The 15,478-nt window shown below is 47.5% G+C and overlaps 1 protein-coding gene across 1 annotated transcript in view; it reads right to left on the bottom strand.

Moving 5' to 3' along the window:
- The window catches only part of LOC145260697 (uncharacterized), a 203,283-nt gene that overhangs the window by 38,199 nt on the left and 149,606 nt on the right, over window positions 1-15,478 (bottom strand). Inside the window, exon 35 of the mRNA XM_080119097.1 lies at window positions 15,044-15,139. Coding sequence (XP_079975223.1) covers window positions 15,044-15,139 — 96 coding nt within the window. The remainder of the gene's footprint in view (window positions 1-15,043; window positions 15,140-15,478) is intronic.

Consider the following 15,478-nt stretch of genomic DNA (forward strand, 5'->3'; position numbering starts at 1 on the left):
GCCTCGCACTAGATAAGGCCAAGACGAAGAAGAAGCTAGAGCAGAAACTAGCCCAGGCTACCGGGGAGGGTGATAGGGTTAGTCAGGAACTAGCTAAGCAGGACCTTCTACGCGAGACTAGCGAGCGTTACGAAGGCCAAGTAGTTAGAGCTAGGCTTAGAAAGATAGGCAACGAAGCAGTCAATTCTGATGCAGACGTGCGCCGTGAGGTTTCTAGGCGTGGCTCGGACAAATATATTACAAAAATCAAACATCCGAATGGACGCACCCTGGAATCGACTCGGGAGATCTGCGAGGGGTTTCGAGAACATTTCGAGGAGCGTTTTACGCAGCAGCCCGATCTTCCGGTCCTTGAGTTTAGCGACTATTTGGCCGACTCTCCCCGCCTCGAGGCGGCTAGAGCGGCTGGTTGCGAGGGCCGGGTGACGGAGCAGGAGGTCTTTACTGCGCTGAAGCAGGTCAGCTGTGACAGATCGCCAGGACTTGATGGTCTGCCATACGAACTGTACTTGAGGCTGTCGCCCATGTTTCTGCCTCTTCTGACGGATATGTTCAACCATTGGTTTGCTCAGGGATCCATCCCAGGGCAGGTGACCAAGGGAGTGATCACATTGCTGAAGAAAGGTGACGGGCATGGAGGGGAAGAGTTAGATGACTACAGGCCCATAACTCTGCTAAACACAGAGTTGAAGATTTTGGCCAAGGTCCTGTCGAATCGGCTGCAGGTTGTTATCGACGAGTTGGTTGAACCAGAACAGAACTACGCTGTGAAGGGGAGATCGATTCAGAACAACTTGCACCTGATCCGCATGATCCTAGAGGGGGGAATAGATGACGACACAGAAGCCGCGCTGATAAACTTAGATCAGTCCAAAGCTTTCGATAGGGTCGACCATCGTTTCCTGGCATCTGTCTTAGAGGCCGCCGGTTTTAAACCGGACTTTTGCAAGTGGATCTCCATAATGTATCGGCAGCCCATGGCTGTCGTGCAAGTGAACGGAAAGCGCTCGAAACCCTTTGTTATCTCTCGGTCGGTTCGTCAGGGTTGTCCGCTGTCGCCCCTGCTTTATGTCCTGGCTTTGGAGCCTCTTCTCCGCAAGCTGAGACATGGGGAGGCAAATTCGGCCCTGCGCGGAATGGCTCTGCCTGGCGGCTCAGCTGCCAAGGTATCCGCGTTCGCCGATGATGTCACGATCTTCGTGTCGGGCTCCAGAGACATTGAGGTCGTGTCGGAGGCACTCACACAGTACGAAAGAATTACAGGGGCCAAGATAAACCGCAACAAGTCGGTAGGACTGCGGTTGGGCGCATGGAGTGGCAACGCAAACCTCCCTGCGCCCTTCAGCTGGACAGATGGCCCGGTCCGGATCCTCGGCGTGTGGTTCGGACCGGGTCTCCAGCTTGACAAGAATTGGTTGGAGGTACGGTCAAAGGTGGAGGCTGCAGTCAGTTCGTGGCTTCCTAGGAAACTTTCCTTAAAGGGTAGAGCTGAGGCGTGCGCCACTTACGTCTTTCCTCTCATCCTTTACCGACTGGCCGTACTTCCCCTGCCTGCACAACACCTAAAAGCTCTCGTCGAACTCTTGTCCTCGCTCCTTTGGGACAGAGGAAGACACTGGGTGAGCAGACAGGTCTGTATTCAACGTCCGTGTGAGGGAGGCTTGGGAATGCCGGACTTGAAGTGTCATCGAGATGCTGAGAGACTGGCCTTCCTGAGCAACTATATGCAGGAGGACCAACCGTGGCACCCCGTGGTTACTGCCGCCTTCCCCGACCTCGTTCTCGACCCTTCCATCGAGAGCCGTCGCAGGCCGCGGGGAGAATCTGCCTACATGAAAGAGTGCCGAGCCGCGCTAAAACGACTACCAAGGTCCAGTGACCTTGTGACTGCTACCCGTAGGGAACTCCACAGGGATCTAGTGAGGGAGGCCGCTGACGACCCGCTATGCGCGCGTTTGGGGTGGCAGCAGAGTGAGATCCGCTCCGCGTGGAGCTGGGCGCCAGGTTCGAGTCATCTGAACAATTCGGAGTTCTCTCTGACCTGGCGATTGGCCCGAAATGCACTTCCACTCAACAACATACAATGCAGTTCTGGGTTTCTGGAGTCGCCCGATTGTCCCCGTTGTGGGACAACGGCTGTGGAAACTACGGATCACGCTTTCTTTGATTGCCGCGAACTCCGCCAGTACTGGTCGTATGTCAGTGGGGTGACGGCTCGCATCGATCCTGAGCATCCTCGCCCAATTACTGTATCCAATGTTGTGGACAACGTGAGGCCGCCGTGGGACCGGGAAAGACAAATGGTCTACGTTACGATTCTGGCCGTGGCGAGAATGGTGATTTGGACGTCGCGTCTGCAAGGTTGCCGGGGGGTGTTGTCTTTTTCTGATCAAGATCTGATCGCGTTCTTTAAACACCAACTACGGGTGAAGATCAGATGTGATAGAAGAAGGCTGCATCGCGCGGCATTTGACAGAAGATGGATACATGTGGCAAGTCTGTGTGTACGAAGAGGAGCCAAATTCGAATACGTGTTCCCCGCCTAGGTGTGGAACGCGCAGTTCTGTAAAGTTAAATTAAACAAGTAGTCTCTCAGCTAGCTGAGTGTGTGTTCCATCCCTCCCCGATTAGGAAGCCTCCAAGATCCCCATCCCCTCTTACCTGCAATTTTTGTTTTTCACCCCTTCCTCTAAATTTTACCCATCTTGGAGAAAAAGAAATACAAACTAACCTCCATCCCTTACCCACAAAATTTTCTTTTCTCCATTCACCCCCATCTAGAGGGCATCCCCACCTAGAGACTGACCCGCAGAAGCGAGGTTCCTTTTACAAACCTAGTGGAACGGGCAGTCTATCAACTAGACGGGGTTGGGAGGGTCCTACTAATCACCTTTTAGTAATTGTCTGTATTTTTGAGATGAGTTGTTTTCATTGATTGAGATTGTCGGACTGACTTCCTCATCTTGGTTGTTATTGTCACGGAGGGCAAAACGGCCGAAACGTTGTGACAATAACAACCAAGATGAGGAAGTCAGTCCGACAATCTCAATCAATAATCACCTTTTGTTTTTTCTTCCCCCTCCCTCGACACAAATGAATTATTGTTACCATTTTATTGTTATCTTTTTTGTTTTTACACGTCAATAAAAAATGTTTTAAAAATTGGGAGTTACTAGGACGTCCCCCAAGATGAAAGGGTGAATGCGGTATTATGGTGAAAGAAGATACTAGCTGGGAGAAACTTTTGACTTTGTTTAGTTCTGGAGCGACAAGGATGACCAACGACCCCCAAAATCCCCCCTTTTGAGTTGGCCATGTGCCTAAGTTTTTTGTTCACCGTTAATTTTACTGTATTTTTTTAACATGAATAAAAGATTTAATATCTCAAAGTGTAGTATCTGTTCCCTCAGTTACTAAACTTGACCCACCACCGGGCTTTCGGGCTAGGTTAAGGTGTTTTTTCTTACTAACTTTTGTTAGCAAGGACCGACCCCCTCCTTTGGGGAGTCAGGACCTAGAGGACCGACTCCACATTTGTGGAAGCTTGGACCCGGAAACCGATCCCCTCTTTTGGGAGACTGGAATCTCGGGACCAACACCACTATCGCTGGTAGTTGAGACCTTCTTTTTTCATTTGTTGTTTTTGCATGTTGTTTTTTCTTCGTTTCGGTCTCACTTCTCGAGACTGGGATGGTCTAATTTCTCAACACTTAATTGCCTGAGCAGCACTCTGACCTGCCAGGCCCAAACTTTGTCTATCTTCGCTGCTCTCCCAGTGGATCGAGCAGACAGGGTTCTCTTTCTCGCTTCCGTTGGGGTAAGTTAGTGGGTAGGGTGACGTGGGGTAGGGCGGGTGCTTCGTTTCTGCTCCCCTCTGTGGGCAGGGATGCCTATCCCCTCTCTCTCTTAATTGCGACGCGGCACTCTGACCCGCTAGCACCCACTGCGTCTTTCTTCTCTGCTCTCCCCCCTCGCGGGGGGATCTGAGCTGCTAACCCGACATCCCCGTGAGGGGAAGTCAAAAACTCTAATTTCTTCAAAGTCCGCTCCTCCCCCTCCTCCCCCTCCATTCCCCTGGGTTTTCTTTTCCCCCCACTACACTTTGGTCCGCGCCAGCGGCCAGTGCAACCGCCACGATGCCAGGCAGGAGGGGTACGTCACCCCAAATGCGCAGCATCTCAACTGCTAACGACTCCCTATGTGAGGGAGCTGATGCATCTCCCGGCGAGACGGCGCCAGGAAACAAGGTAGGGCCCCGGCGCGCGGCGACCTTGGAAGAAAGCGGGAGGGTAGGGCCGCAGCCCGCGGCGACCCCCGAAAAGCACCTGCAACCGCTCCCCACGAGGGCAACCCAGCGGAAAAAGCTGCCGTTAAGTCACTAGCTGGGGAAAGTGCAGAACCCAGCCAACCAGCTGCACCCCAGGACGGCAGAACCAAGGGAGGAAGACCGGGGAACCCATCCCCCGCTCCCCCAAAGAGCGACTCCCCAACAGAAAAGGAGGAAAACAGCACCGCGGACCAAACCGAGGCGCTGGATGAAGACGTAATAGCCTCCATCTGCTCACTATTCGGCGGGGAAGACAGTGATTGGCCCCCCAACACTCCCCAAGAGGACCAAATACGGAAAAGGGGTGACTCTCCGGCCAGTAGTAACAAAAGCAAGCTGGAAGGAGAGACACCCTTGACAGTACCTACCAAGGCTCCAGCTGGGAACACGGCACCAGAAGGGGAGACACCTCCATCCCCCAAGGGGACAGCCACCCAGCAAAGAAAGAAAATAAGAAAGGGGAGCGGCCCGGAGAGCAAACCAAGCCAGGACGAAACAACGCCAAGGACACAATGGCCTACTTTGCCTGGTAACGGCCCAGTTCCGAAGCCAAAAATGCCCATAACAAGAGAGAGCCCCACAACACCAGCTACGCCCCCCAACCCGAGTCCAGCTGACACCCACCAGGATGGAGGACCGGCATGGGGCCCCAAAGAGGAGCAAGGGAAGTTGACGCCCGAAGACTACAGAGCACTCTTCGACTCCACTTACAAGGAGTATACCCAGGGGAACAACATCCAACCCCTCCCGGGTCAAGTGGAAGTTCTGGAGAAAAGAGTGCTCTCGCTGATAACTTCAGACACCAAGACAAGGGGTCTGACGGGCGTCAACAAGGACACCATGATGAACGTGTTGCTGGAGCAGAACATTCCCGCCAACTACATCTGTAGAAGGAGTTACGCACAGTGGGATGTTCTGCTCCCCACCTCCGAGGACGCAGTCAGGCTGTCCAGGACCTGCCATCAGAGCAGGAACATAAAGCTCCAACCCATCTATATGAACAAGAGGAGAGCAAATGTTTCTGCTCTAAACGTCCCCTGCTATATGGAGGCCAAACAACTGGGGGCTATCCTAAGCCAGTATGGGGACGTAGAGGAAGTCACCCCGGTCCGCGGATTAAGAAACATCATGACCGGGGACTACAAAGTACAGATGGTCCTGGACAAGGCTGGATTCTACGCCATCCCAGCCACACTCAAGTTCGGAGAGTGGACACTCTCCCTTATAGTGGAAGGGAGGAGGCCTCATTGCTGGCTGTGCACACAACAAGGGCATATGGCGAAGGACTGTCCAAAGAGGAATGGAGGGAAGAAGCCCACAAAAGCGGCGGGAACAAGCGTGACAACAAATCAAGCCGCGGATCCCGCGCCGGCCGCAAATCCTCCAGAGGCACCGACAGGCTGGGTGACGGTCGTAAAGAAAGGCAAGATCAACAAACAGCCATCCTTGCAGACAGTCACCCAAGACCAAGAACAACCGAAGAGCGAGACAGAGAAAATGGACACACAGACACCCTCCTCCTCAAACAAGAGGAAACTACCAGAATCTGAGGAGGAGGCCGCGTCAGAGGCAGAGGAAGAGACAACAACAGTCTCTATGGCCCTGAGCACAACAGAGATCAGGAGGGCCAGGAGGAGGAAAAGCCGCAAGACACGCGCAAACCCTCCTACCCCCACTGAGACTGAGAAGGACTCCCTCGCAACAATAACACAGGATGAGCCCCCTGTGATCCCAACACCCCAGCAACCTGAACAACCTTCCCCCTCTCCTATAAAGGCCCCAAGAAACTCTTCCCGCCCCTCATCCCGTGACAGGAGCCAAAAAGAAGAAAACGAGCAGGCTACCCCCTCCCCAAGCGCTCAGCCTCCCCATCAACCAAAAGAGATCCCCTCCCCCACTCCCAAAGTCCGCACTGAACGGACCAAAAAGCTCCCCTTCCTGCCAGGAAGCAGGATTTGTGAAACAGACCCTCTCCAACCGGCTCCGGACCTTAAAGGACAACAGAAGGTCCGGTACAATAAACTTAAAAACTTTGAAAAAGTCGGTGGAGACCTAGTAACAGACCCCACTAAATTCAAGAACGCTCCCTTGTTGACCACTTTCGTTAGGGTCAACAAGGACGCTAGGACTGGAGGAATGTGGGCAATGATTAGGGCAGCGAAGAATGCGATCCCAGGCCAGCAGCTGGTGGATAGGGACCATCCTTCACTGACCAACATTTTCTTTAAATGTGAGGGTAGAATCCCCATGTATGTACACCCATCGCTATACAGGGCACTCAAACTAACCTTCCCCCTGGACGTGGGGGGCGTGGCCAAGGATGGATCACCTTCATCGGATTTACTAACCGGCAGCCTTGGCCAGGCCTGCCATGTCCTCACTGCCCAGGATTTCAGACCCGTCTGTGACAGTGCTTGAGGTAAGTGATCATGTCTTTGAACTTGGCTACATTGAATGTGAGGGGCATCAGGTGTCGAAGCAAAGCCTCGCGCGTTGTGAGAGACTTGGTGTCCCTCAAGGTAGATATCGCCGCTATCCAGGAGACCCACTTTGTTTGTGACGGGGATTGTCAGGTGCTGGTAAACGATTACGATGTCTACTCAGCATATGGCAATACCTATAGTCGTGGAATCTCCTTGCTAGTGAGTCGCACCCTGTCAGCGTCGGTGAATGTTGTTCACGCAGGCGAGGACGGGCGGGCGCTTGTTGTTGATGTTGCTGTTAATTGTAGTGTTTTTCGGATTGTTGCTGTTTATGCTCCCAATGCTGCTGTAGAGAGGGCAACCTTTTTTCGACGGTTGGAGGGCTTCTTAGTGGATCCGGAACGGTTAGTTTTAATGGGGGATTGGAATGCAATCCTTGATCCCAAAATAGATAAGGTCGGGGGGACTAGCGGGTCGGCGTGGTGTGACAGCAGTCTGTCTGACCTGATGGCCTCGTGCGATCTCGTCGACAGATTTCGTCTGGATCATCCGGGGCGGGAGATGTGGACGTGGCATCCTGTAGTGCCTTCCCATCCAAGCACTTACTTGGATCGGATGTTAGTTAGAAGAGGCGATGTAGACTTCCTATCTTGCCCCACGTTCCACTTGCTAGGACACTCGGACCATAAACTTGTTATGGCCCGTTTGAGCTTAAGTGCTAGGCCTAAACTGGCCGGATACTGGAAGTTCAACAGCACCTTGTTGGAGCTGGAGGACTACCGGTTGAAGGTCACTGAGCTAATTCAGCGGGCTTTAGTGGGGGCGGTTACAGGGAGTAAGTGGTGGGTTAGTCTCAAGGCCAAAATTAGGCGCTTCTCTGTCCAGTATAGCCAACGCCTCGCGATAGATAAGGCTAAGGCAAAGAAGCGTTTAGAGGATAAGCTGACCCGGGCGGTGGAGGGGGGGGACCCCCTAGAGTTAGCACTAGCTAAACAAGATCTCAACCGCTTGGCTAGCGAGCGGTATGAAGGTCAAGTAGTTAGGGCTAGGTTAAAGAAAGTTTCTAACGAGGCTGTGAATGTTGACGCTGTTGAGCGTAAGGCTGCTTTAAGGCGCGGTTCGGATGGGTACATTCGTAAAGTACATAACCTGGAAGGACACCCCTTAGTATCGACTCGGGAGATCTGCGAGGGGTTTCGGGAGCATCTATCGGTGCGCTTCACCCAACTACCCGGACTCAGGGTTGATGAGTTTGGCAGCTATTTGGCTGACTCGCCCCGCCTCACGGCGGCTCGGGCGGCTAGCTGTGATGGTCTTATTACTGAACATGAGGTCATTACTGCGTTGAAGCAGGTCGGCTATAACAAATCCCCGGGTCTTGATGGTTTACCCTACGAGTTTTACTTGAGGCTGTCGCCCATGTTGGTCCCTATTCTGAAGGATATGTTCAACCATTGGTTTGCCCAGGGTTCCATCCCTGGACAGGTGACCAAGGGTGTGATCACATTGCTGAGGAAAGGTCAACGGCATGGTGGGAGGGAAAACTTTGATGATTTTAGGCCCTTGACTCTGCTAAACACAGAGTTAAAGATTTTGGCAAAGATTCTTGCGAATCGCTTGCAGGTTGTCATCACTGACTTGATCGAACCGGACCAGACTTATGCTGTGAAGGGGAGATCGATTCAAGACAATTTGCACTTGATACGCTCGATCATAGAGGGGACAGAAGACGACACCGAAGCCGCGCTGATCAGTTTGGATCAGTCCAAGGCATTCGATAGGGTCGACCATCGGTTCCTAGGATCTGTGCTAGAGGCCGCCGGATTTAATCCGGACTTCCGCAAGTGGATCTTTGTTCTGTATGACAGGCCGACGGTAGCGGTGCAGATCAACGGTAAGCTGTCGGAGTCATTCGCTGTCTCTCGGTCGGTGCGACAGGGTTGTCCGCTGTCGCCTCTGTTGTATGTCCTGGCGTTGGAACCCCTCCTTCGCAAGTTAAGGGACGAGGCGGCTACACCAGTCCTGCGCGGAATAGCTCTCCCTGGAGGCACACGAGCCAGGGTTTCCGCGTTCGCCGATGACGTCACCGTGTTCGTGTCTTGCCTCACGGACGTTCAAGCGGTGGTCGAGGTGCTCGCTCGATACGAAGAAGTAACAGGGGCCATCTTCAACCGTAGCAAGTCTGTTGGCCTGCGGTTGGGGGCCTGGACCGGGGTAAACTCGCTTCCAGGTATTTTCAGCTGGACCGATGGACCGGTCCGCATTCTCGGTGTCTGGTTTGGACCGGGACTTCAGCTGGAAAAGAATTGGTCGGAAGTACAGTCTAAGGTCAAATCGTCAGTAAAGACTTGGATTGGAAGGAAATTGTCCTTGAAGGGTCGGGCGGAAGCGTGTGCTACATACGTCTTTCCGCTCATCCTTTACCGTTTGTCTGTACTTCCTCTCCCTGCAGAACGACTAACCCGCTTACAAGGGCGCCTCGATTCACTTTTGTGGAACGAGGGTAAGCATTATGTCTGCAGAGAGGTCTGTGTTCAAAATCCGAGCGAGGGAGGCCTGGGTCAGCCCAGTCTCTTGTGTCATAGAAACGCTGAGAGATTGGCTTTCCTGGGTCGTTCGCTTGAAGGAGACGCTCCTTGGGTCCCTGTGGTTGAGAACTCGTTTCCCAACCTCAAACCCAACCCTTCGGTAGAAGGTCGTCGTAGACCGAAGGGGGAGTCCAAGTTCTTCTCCGAATGCCGAACCGCTCTTAGAGCTTTGCCGGGGACCAATGTCCTCGATCAGCCAAGGAAGAAACTGTATCGGGATTTAGTGGAGGGGACCGCGAAGGATCCACTTTGTAGGCGGATGGGATGGTCGATGGAGGTTGTCCGTTCTCAATGGCGTTGGGCGCCGGGACGGGAGATTCTGAATAACTCGGAATTCTCCCTGACTTGGCGACTAGTCCGAAATGCGCTGCCCCTCTTCGACGTACTTTTCCGGTATAAAGAACATACCAGCCGCTTCTGTCCGTGCTGTGACGAACGCGAGCCCGAAACAATCGAGCACGCGTTTTTTAGTTGCAGCCGGATACAGCCCCTATTAAGGTACGTCGAGGGGGTAACAGCTCGCATCGATGCCGAGTGTCTGCTCGATCTCGACGTAGGAACTTTTGTGTACAACATGGAGCCGCCGTTCCCCAGGGAGGAAAGTTTGGTTTTCCTGGCGATCCTAGCAGTAGCGCGCATGACCATTTGGATCGCGCGCCTCAAGTTGGTCCACGAAGGGACATCTGTTCCTGATCGGGATCTGATCGTTTACTTTAAACATTTGCTTAAAGTAAAGATCAGATGCGATTGGAAGAGGTTGCCTAGAGTGGAATTTGACAAGAGGTGGGTGCACAGCACTAGTTTGTGCATCCGTCGAGGAGCCAAGTTTCAATACGTGTTCCCTCCTTAGGCATGGCATGGGCGGTGCTGGGTCCTACGGAACCCATCCCGCCTAGGTTAGCATTATAAGTTCAGTAAAGTAACTCTTGACTGGTGGTACAAATGAGATCCTGCTCCTGATTTTATTTTTTGGTATTAGAGAACCTCTGAGTCTGCCCAACCCCCCTGCTCCTCATCTGTATTTTCTGATGCTCCCGGTCATCCCCCTACTCAGAGGTCACCTTCCTACCCCCTCCATCCGTTGCTTTATTTTCTCCCACCTCCATTAAGGCCACTTCCCCAAACCCCATTAGGGATGCTCTGCTTGTTTTCGGTTTCCCGGAAAACAGTGGGGGATCTAGCCACATAGAATAGTACAGGGGGGTCTTACTAACAACACATTAGTAGTTTTTTCCTTTTTTTTTAAATGAACATTTTCATTAGTTTTTTCCCACTCCACGAACATTTTATGCCAATTAATTCAAGAAGTCTTTCTAATGAAATCGAACTTTATTTTCTCACACATACACACACACAAAAAAAAAAAAAAAAAAAAAAAAAAAAAATGCACACACAACACACAGAAATGAATATACAAATTGTACATAGTTAAATTTTACATTGAACGCTGGGGTTATTAGTTAGATTAGGATCCACAGAGTGATTGAGGTATTTTGGTAAATGTTGCCAGTCAAGAGTAAGACTTCAAAGTCTCATCTGTTACGTAGTCAAAAAGACCCTGTACCCTCCCCCTCCCAATTTCTTGTAGGGCCTTGTGCCTAATTTTGTTGAATTGAATTTTTTGTACGTTTTTTATGTTCAATTTTTTCTTTCTCAATAAAATATATAAACAAGATCAAAGTGTAGTATCTGTTCCGGCAGATGCTGCAAGCTATGACTAGCTATGACTAGCAAAGACCAGATGTGGGGGCAACCCCACATGCCTGACCATTAACCAGCTCCCATTTCCCACCTCTCGGGAGCTGGTCCCCTTTTTCCCTTCCCCCTCCCTTCACTCCTCACATTAAAAATCGGCCTTGTGCCTAATTTGCTCGGTGGGGGAGCAAATAAACACCATCTGTTCCGGCAGATGCTGCAAGCTATGACTAGCTATGACTAGCAAAGACCAGATGTGGGGGCAACCCCACATGCCTGACCATTAACCAGCTCCCATTTCCCACCTCTCGGGAGCTGGTCCCCTTTTTCCCTTCCCCCTCCCTTCACTCCTCACATTAAAAATCGGCCTTGTGCCTAATTTGCTCGGTGGGGGAGCAAATAAACACCATCTGTTCCGGCAGATGCTGCAAGCTATGACTAGCTATGACTAGCAAAGACCAGATGTGGGGGCAACCCCACATGCCTGACCATTAACCAGCTCCCATTTCCCACCTCTCGGGAGCTGGTCCCCTTTTTCCCTTCCCCCTCCCTTCACTCCTCACATTAAAAATCGGCCTTGTGCCTAATTTGCTCGGTGGGGGAGCAAATAAATACCATCTGTTCCGGCAGATGCTGCAAGCTATGACTAGCTATGACTAGCAAAGACCAGATGTGGGGGCAACCCCACATGCCTGACCATTAACCAGCTCCCATTTCCCACCTCTCGGGAGCTGGTCCCCTTTTTCCCTTCCCCCTCCCTTCACTCCTCACATTAAAAATCGGCCTTGTGCCTAATTTGCTCGGTGGGGGAGCAAATAAATACCATCTGTTCTTCAGATGCTGCACTTCTATTTCTTGTTCTCTTTCGGTGGAGGAGAGATCCTTCACGACTGAGACATTTTTTTATTTTTGTACCTTTTCTCCACGTTAAAAAACGACTCTGGTGTCTAACTCTGTCCCATGGGGAGGCATAGTAAATAGCTACAACAACTATCAACAATTTTCCTCACTCCATCTGCCTAAAACTAAAAAAAAATTCTATGAGCAGAGTTTCTTTCCTAAAACTGTCGGATTTCTTCATAATACTATGTGGCTGCTTCTCAGTTGACAATACCATGGTCACTTTCAAGTGCAATGTAAATAAGTTCCTGTTGAGTTATCCCCTTAAATAATCAAGCTCTACCAAAATTCCACAATTAATGATTTCATTATTCGGGCTATGACAACAGCATATTCTTTTCATTACTTTGACTCTTGCGTATATATACAACACAGATACGGTTAATCAACTGAGAACCACATCACTCTATATAAAAGCATATAAGATATTAATGGATACACACTCGAGAGTCAAAACAATGAAAAGAATATGCTGTTGTCCTAGCCCTAGTCATTATCTACCTAACATTTATTAATTCTTATCCTAGAGTAAAAACAATTTAAAAAATTATAACATTACTAGCAGGCCGGCCCGCATTGCTCAGTCACGAAATACACTAAAATATGATATTTTAATTTATGCATATTTTGTATTTATTATTATTACAGAACCAGTTCTCTATTGATTATTATATTATATCCAATACATAGTAGTGATTTCATAAATTAAAAAAAATGACTTGGATGCCATCAACTAAAATCGAAACCAAAACCACCAGCCTTAGTCATTACTATTTGAGCTATCATCAGATGGATAAGAAATAGTTAAAAATGAACAGACTTTAATGTATAAATGTATACTTGCGCATGCATACAAGAGCACTTTAAGTTGACTTACGCATGCCAAGTTAAAATTTTTTTCAATTTTCACCCTTTAGCATCTATTTTTACTGGTTAAAAACCAAATTGAATTTGCTCCACAGGTCCAAATCCACTATATATCAAATTTCAAGTCCGTAGACTAAAAATTGACTGAGCAGTTTGATAAAGACGATTTCTCACATAAACAGACAAGGTCACTTTTATATATATATATATAAAACAATGGTTCACAAAAATGCAATAATTTAACCTGCTTTGTGCCACTCTACAACCTTGCATCTCAGAGGAGATGCATTTCAAAATAACGGAGACAGACACACAAACATAATGAGTTTTATATATACATATATTTTGTCTGTCTCCCCATCCCTCTCTTTCCTCTGGCCAGCCAATTCCTCTCTTGAAAATATAAAAATAATGTAAGTTATTGATTTTGCCTTTATATAACAGATAATAATTAAAATAACTGGCGATAAAATCTGGCCCAGTTGACCCCTAAAAAATGAAAAAATATTTTTTAATTTAATTTTAGATATTATTCATCCAGGGCAACACTGATCAAGAATATAGCAACGGTGTTAGTGTTTGTTTTGTAGAGTTCTACTTTTAGCTGGACATACATATACCTATACAAAAGACCTTTATATAATAGACTGGCAGGACTACCTGGTGTTTCCTAGGACCATAAAAAATAGATGTTAAATAGTGTAAAGCCCTTACCCATTCGAAAAGAAATGCCTTTTTTTATGTGAGGAGTGAAAAATAAAACTTAAGAGGCCTTCAAAGTGCTACTGAAAGCATCAAATAAAATTAAGGATGCCTCCAGAACACTAGTAAAACTAAGTTTTTCCCACTCCTTTCTTTATTAAGAAATGCCAATAGTTAAGAAACAATAAGTTAAATCCAAGAGTTAGTGTTTTTCATTAAAAAAAAAAAAAAAAAAATGCTGACTCATTTCCTGGATTGCATTAATACGTTATAACATTGACTTTAATTCTTTATAACATTCAATGGTATGCATGACAATTTCACACCCAAAGAATTAATCTCTTTTTTCTAAACTTTAGACATGATTTTTTCAGAGTCACATCGATAAAAAATATAATTAATTTTGTAGGGGGCTTGTTGTGTATCTTTCGAGTTTTAACCAAACAGACAAACACACAGACAACTGTCCTTCATAAAATAAAAGATGTATAATTGTCCCATTTTGTATCTAAGAACCACGATTTATTTCCGTTAAATAATGAATTCAATACAAAGAATTATATATAATTATTTTTAAATACCTACAGACACTAGTGCTTCATGCTTATGCAATCATCAGTGCAGGAGATAACAATCTACACTGGTCAAAGGATTTGTACCCAGCATTAGCAAGGCCACCATTCATCACCAGGAATTTAGATATTTCAAATAAAATAAATACTTCCCGTCAATAAAAGGGGGGAACGCATTTATATGCAAAAACAAAGGGCAGGTAATTCCCTCATCACTTAGGTAAGCAAAATTAAACAAAAAAACAAACAGCATTTAAAACTGTTAGCATCGCTAAAAAATATAAATAACAACAGGTCATATATATATATATATATATATATATATATATATATATATATATATATATATATATATATACATACATATATATATATTATATTGGACTTCCCCTGTGAATTGGACCTGCTACCTTTACAATTCTAGATTTATTGCCCAAAATCTCCAGTAATGTTTTTCATGTATTACTCTCTACTACCTCAACTGTTCTACATTTATTACATTAAAAATTATCATCCATTATTTTATCAGTCTTCTATTCTAGACAAACCTCCCAATAATCTTCTTCTGGGTTCATCAGATCTAAGCCTCTCATTACACATCTATCATATTAATTTCATGTCATTTCTCTCCATGCAACCCTTAATGGCCTGATTTGACTGCCACACATTATCATAGAGATTCTTTCAATGTGACCATACCATCCAAGTCTCCTGTTCTATGCGCATCTCTCTATACTGTCCAGATTTAATCTTCTTCTGAGATCACCAGATCTCAGTCTGTCATTAATATTCACATTACACATTTTGTATGATTCTCTCCATGCAACACATGTCCTCAACCCTCACTAGTCAGGTTTTACTACCGTACTTCATCACACTGCATAAGCAATGCTTGATAGATTCTTTCCTTGTCCGACAGTGGCAATGCACAGATGGTTAGTAATATTTATACAAAAAGGATTCTCTTACCTCTGTGTTTTCTCTGTTTGGCATGGACTCGAGGCATTCCACAATTTCTGTTAGTAGATTGTTGCTGTGCTGTGTCATATTACGATCACGAGGGGGCTATTTGGTAAAAAAAAAAAAGAAAGAGAAATAAAATATATATATATATCTTATATTAATAAGTATATGTACCTGTGACCCATTGGGTCCTAACAATTATTTACGGTTCTTTGATTTCATTAGAAAAATAGATAAACTGTGAGATATCCGGTAAGATGTCAATCAACATGGTGACTATTGGAAATCATGTGTGACCATCTAAAGTCTACAGAGAATGGGTGAGGAAGTAGAAGTGGGAGAAGGACATGGATTACATGGAGTAAAGAAAATTTGAGAACAGAGTATGGGAGGGGGAGGAGTAGTTACTGGTCAAGCTGAATGTTATGGTGTGATGATCTA

This window comes from Euprymna scolopes, chromosome 36, assembly GCF_053919585.1.
Source record: "Euprymna scolopes isolate OS-2025 chromosome 36, ASM5391958v1, whole genome shotgun sequence".
Classification (NCBI taxonomy): Eukaryota; Metazoa; Mollusca; class Cephalopoda; order Sepiida; family Sepiolidae; genus Euprymna; species Euprymna scolopes.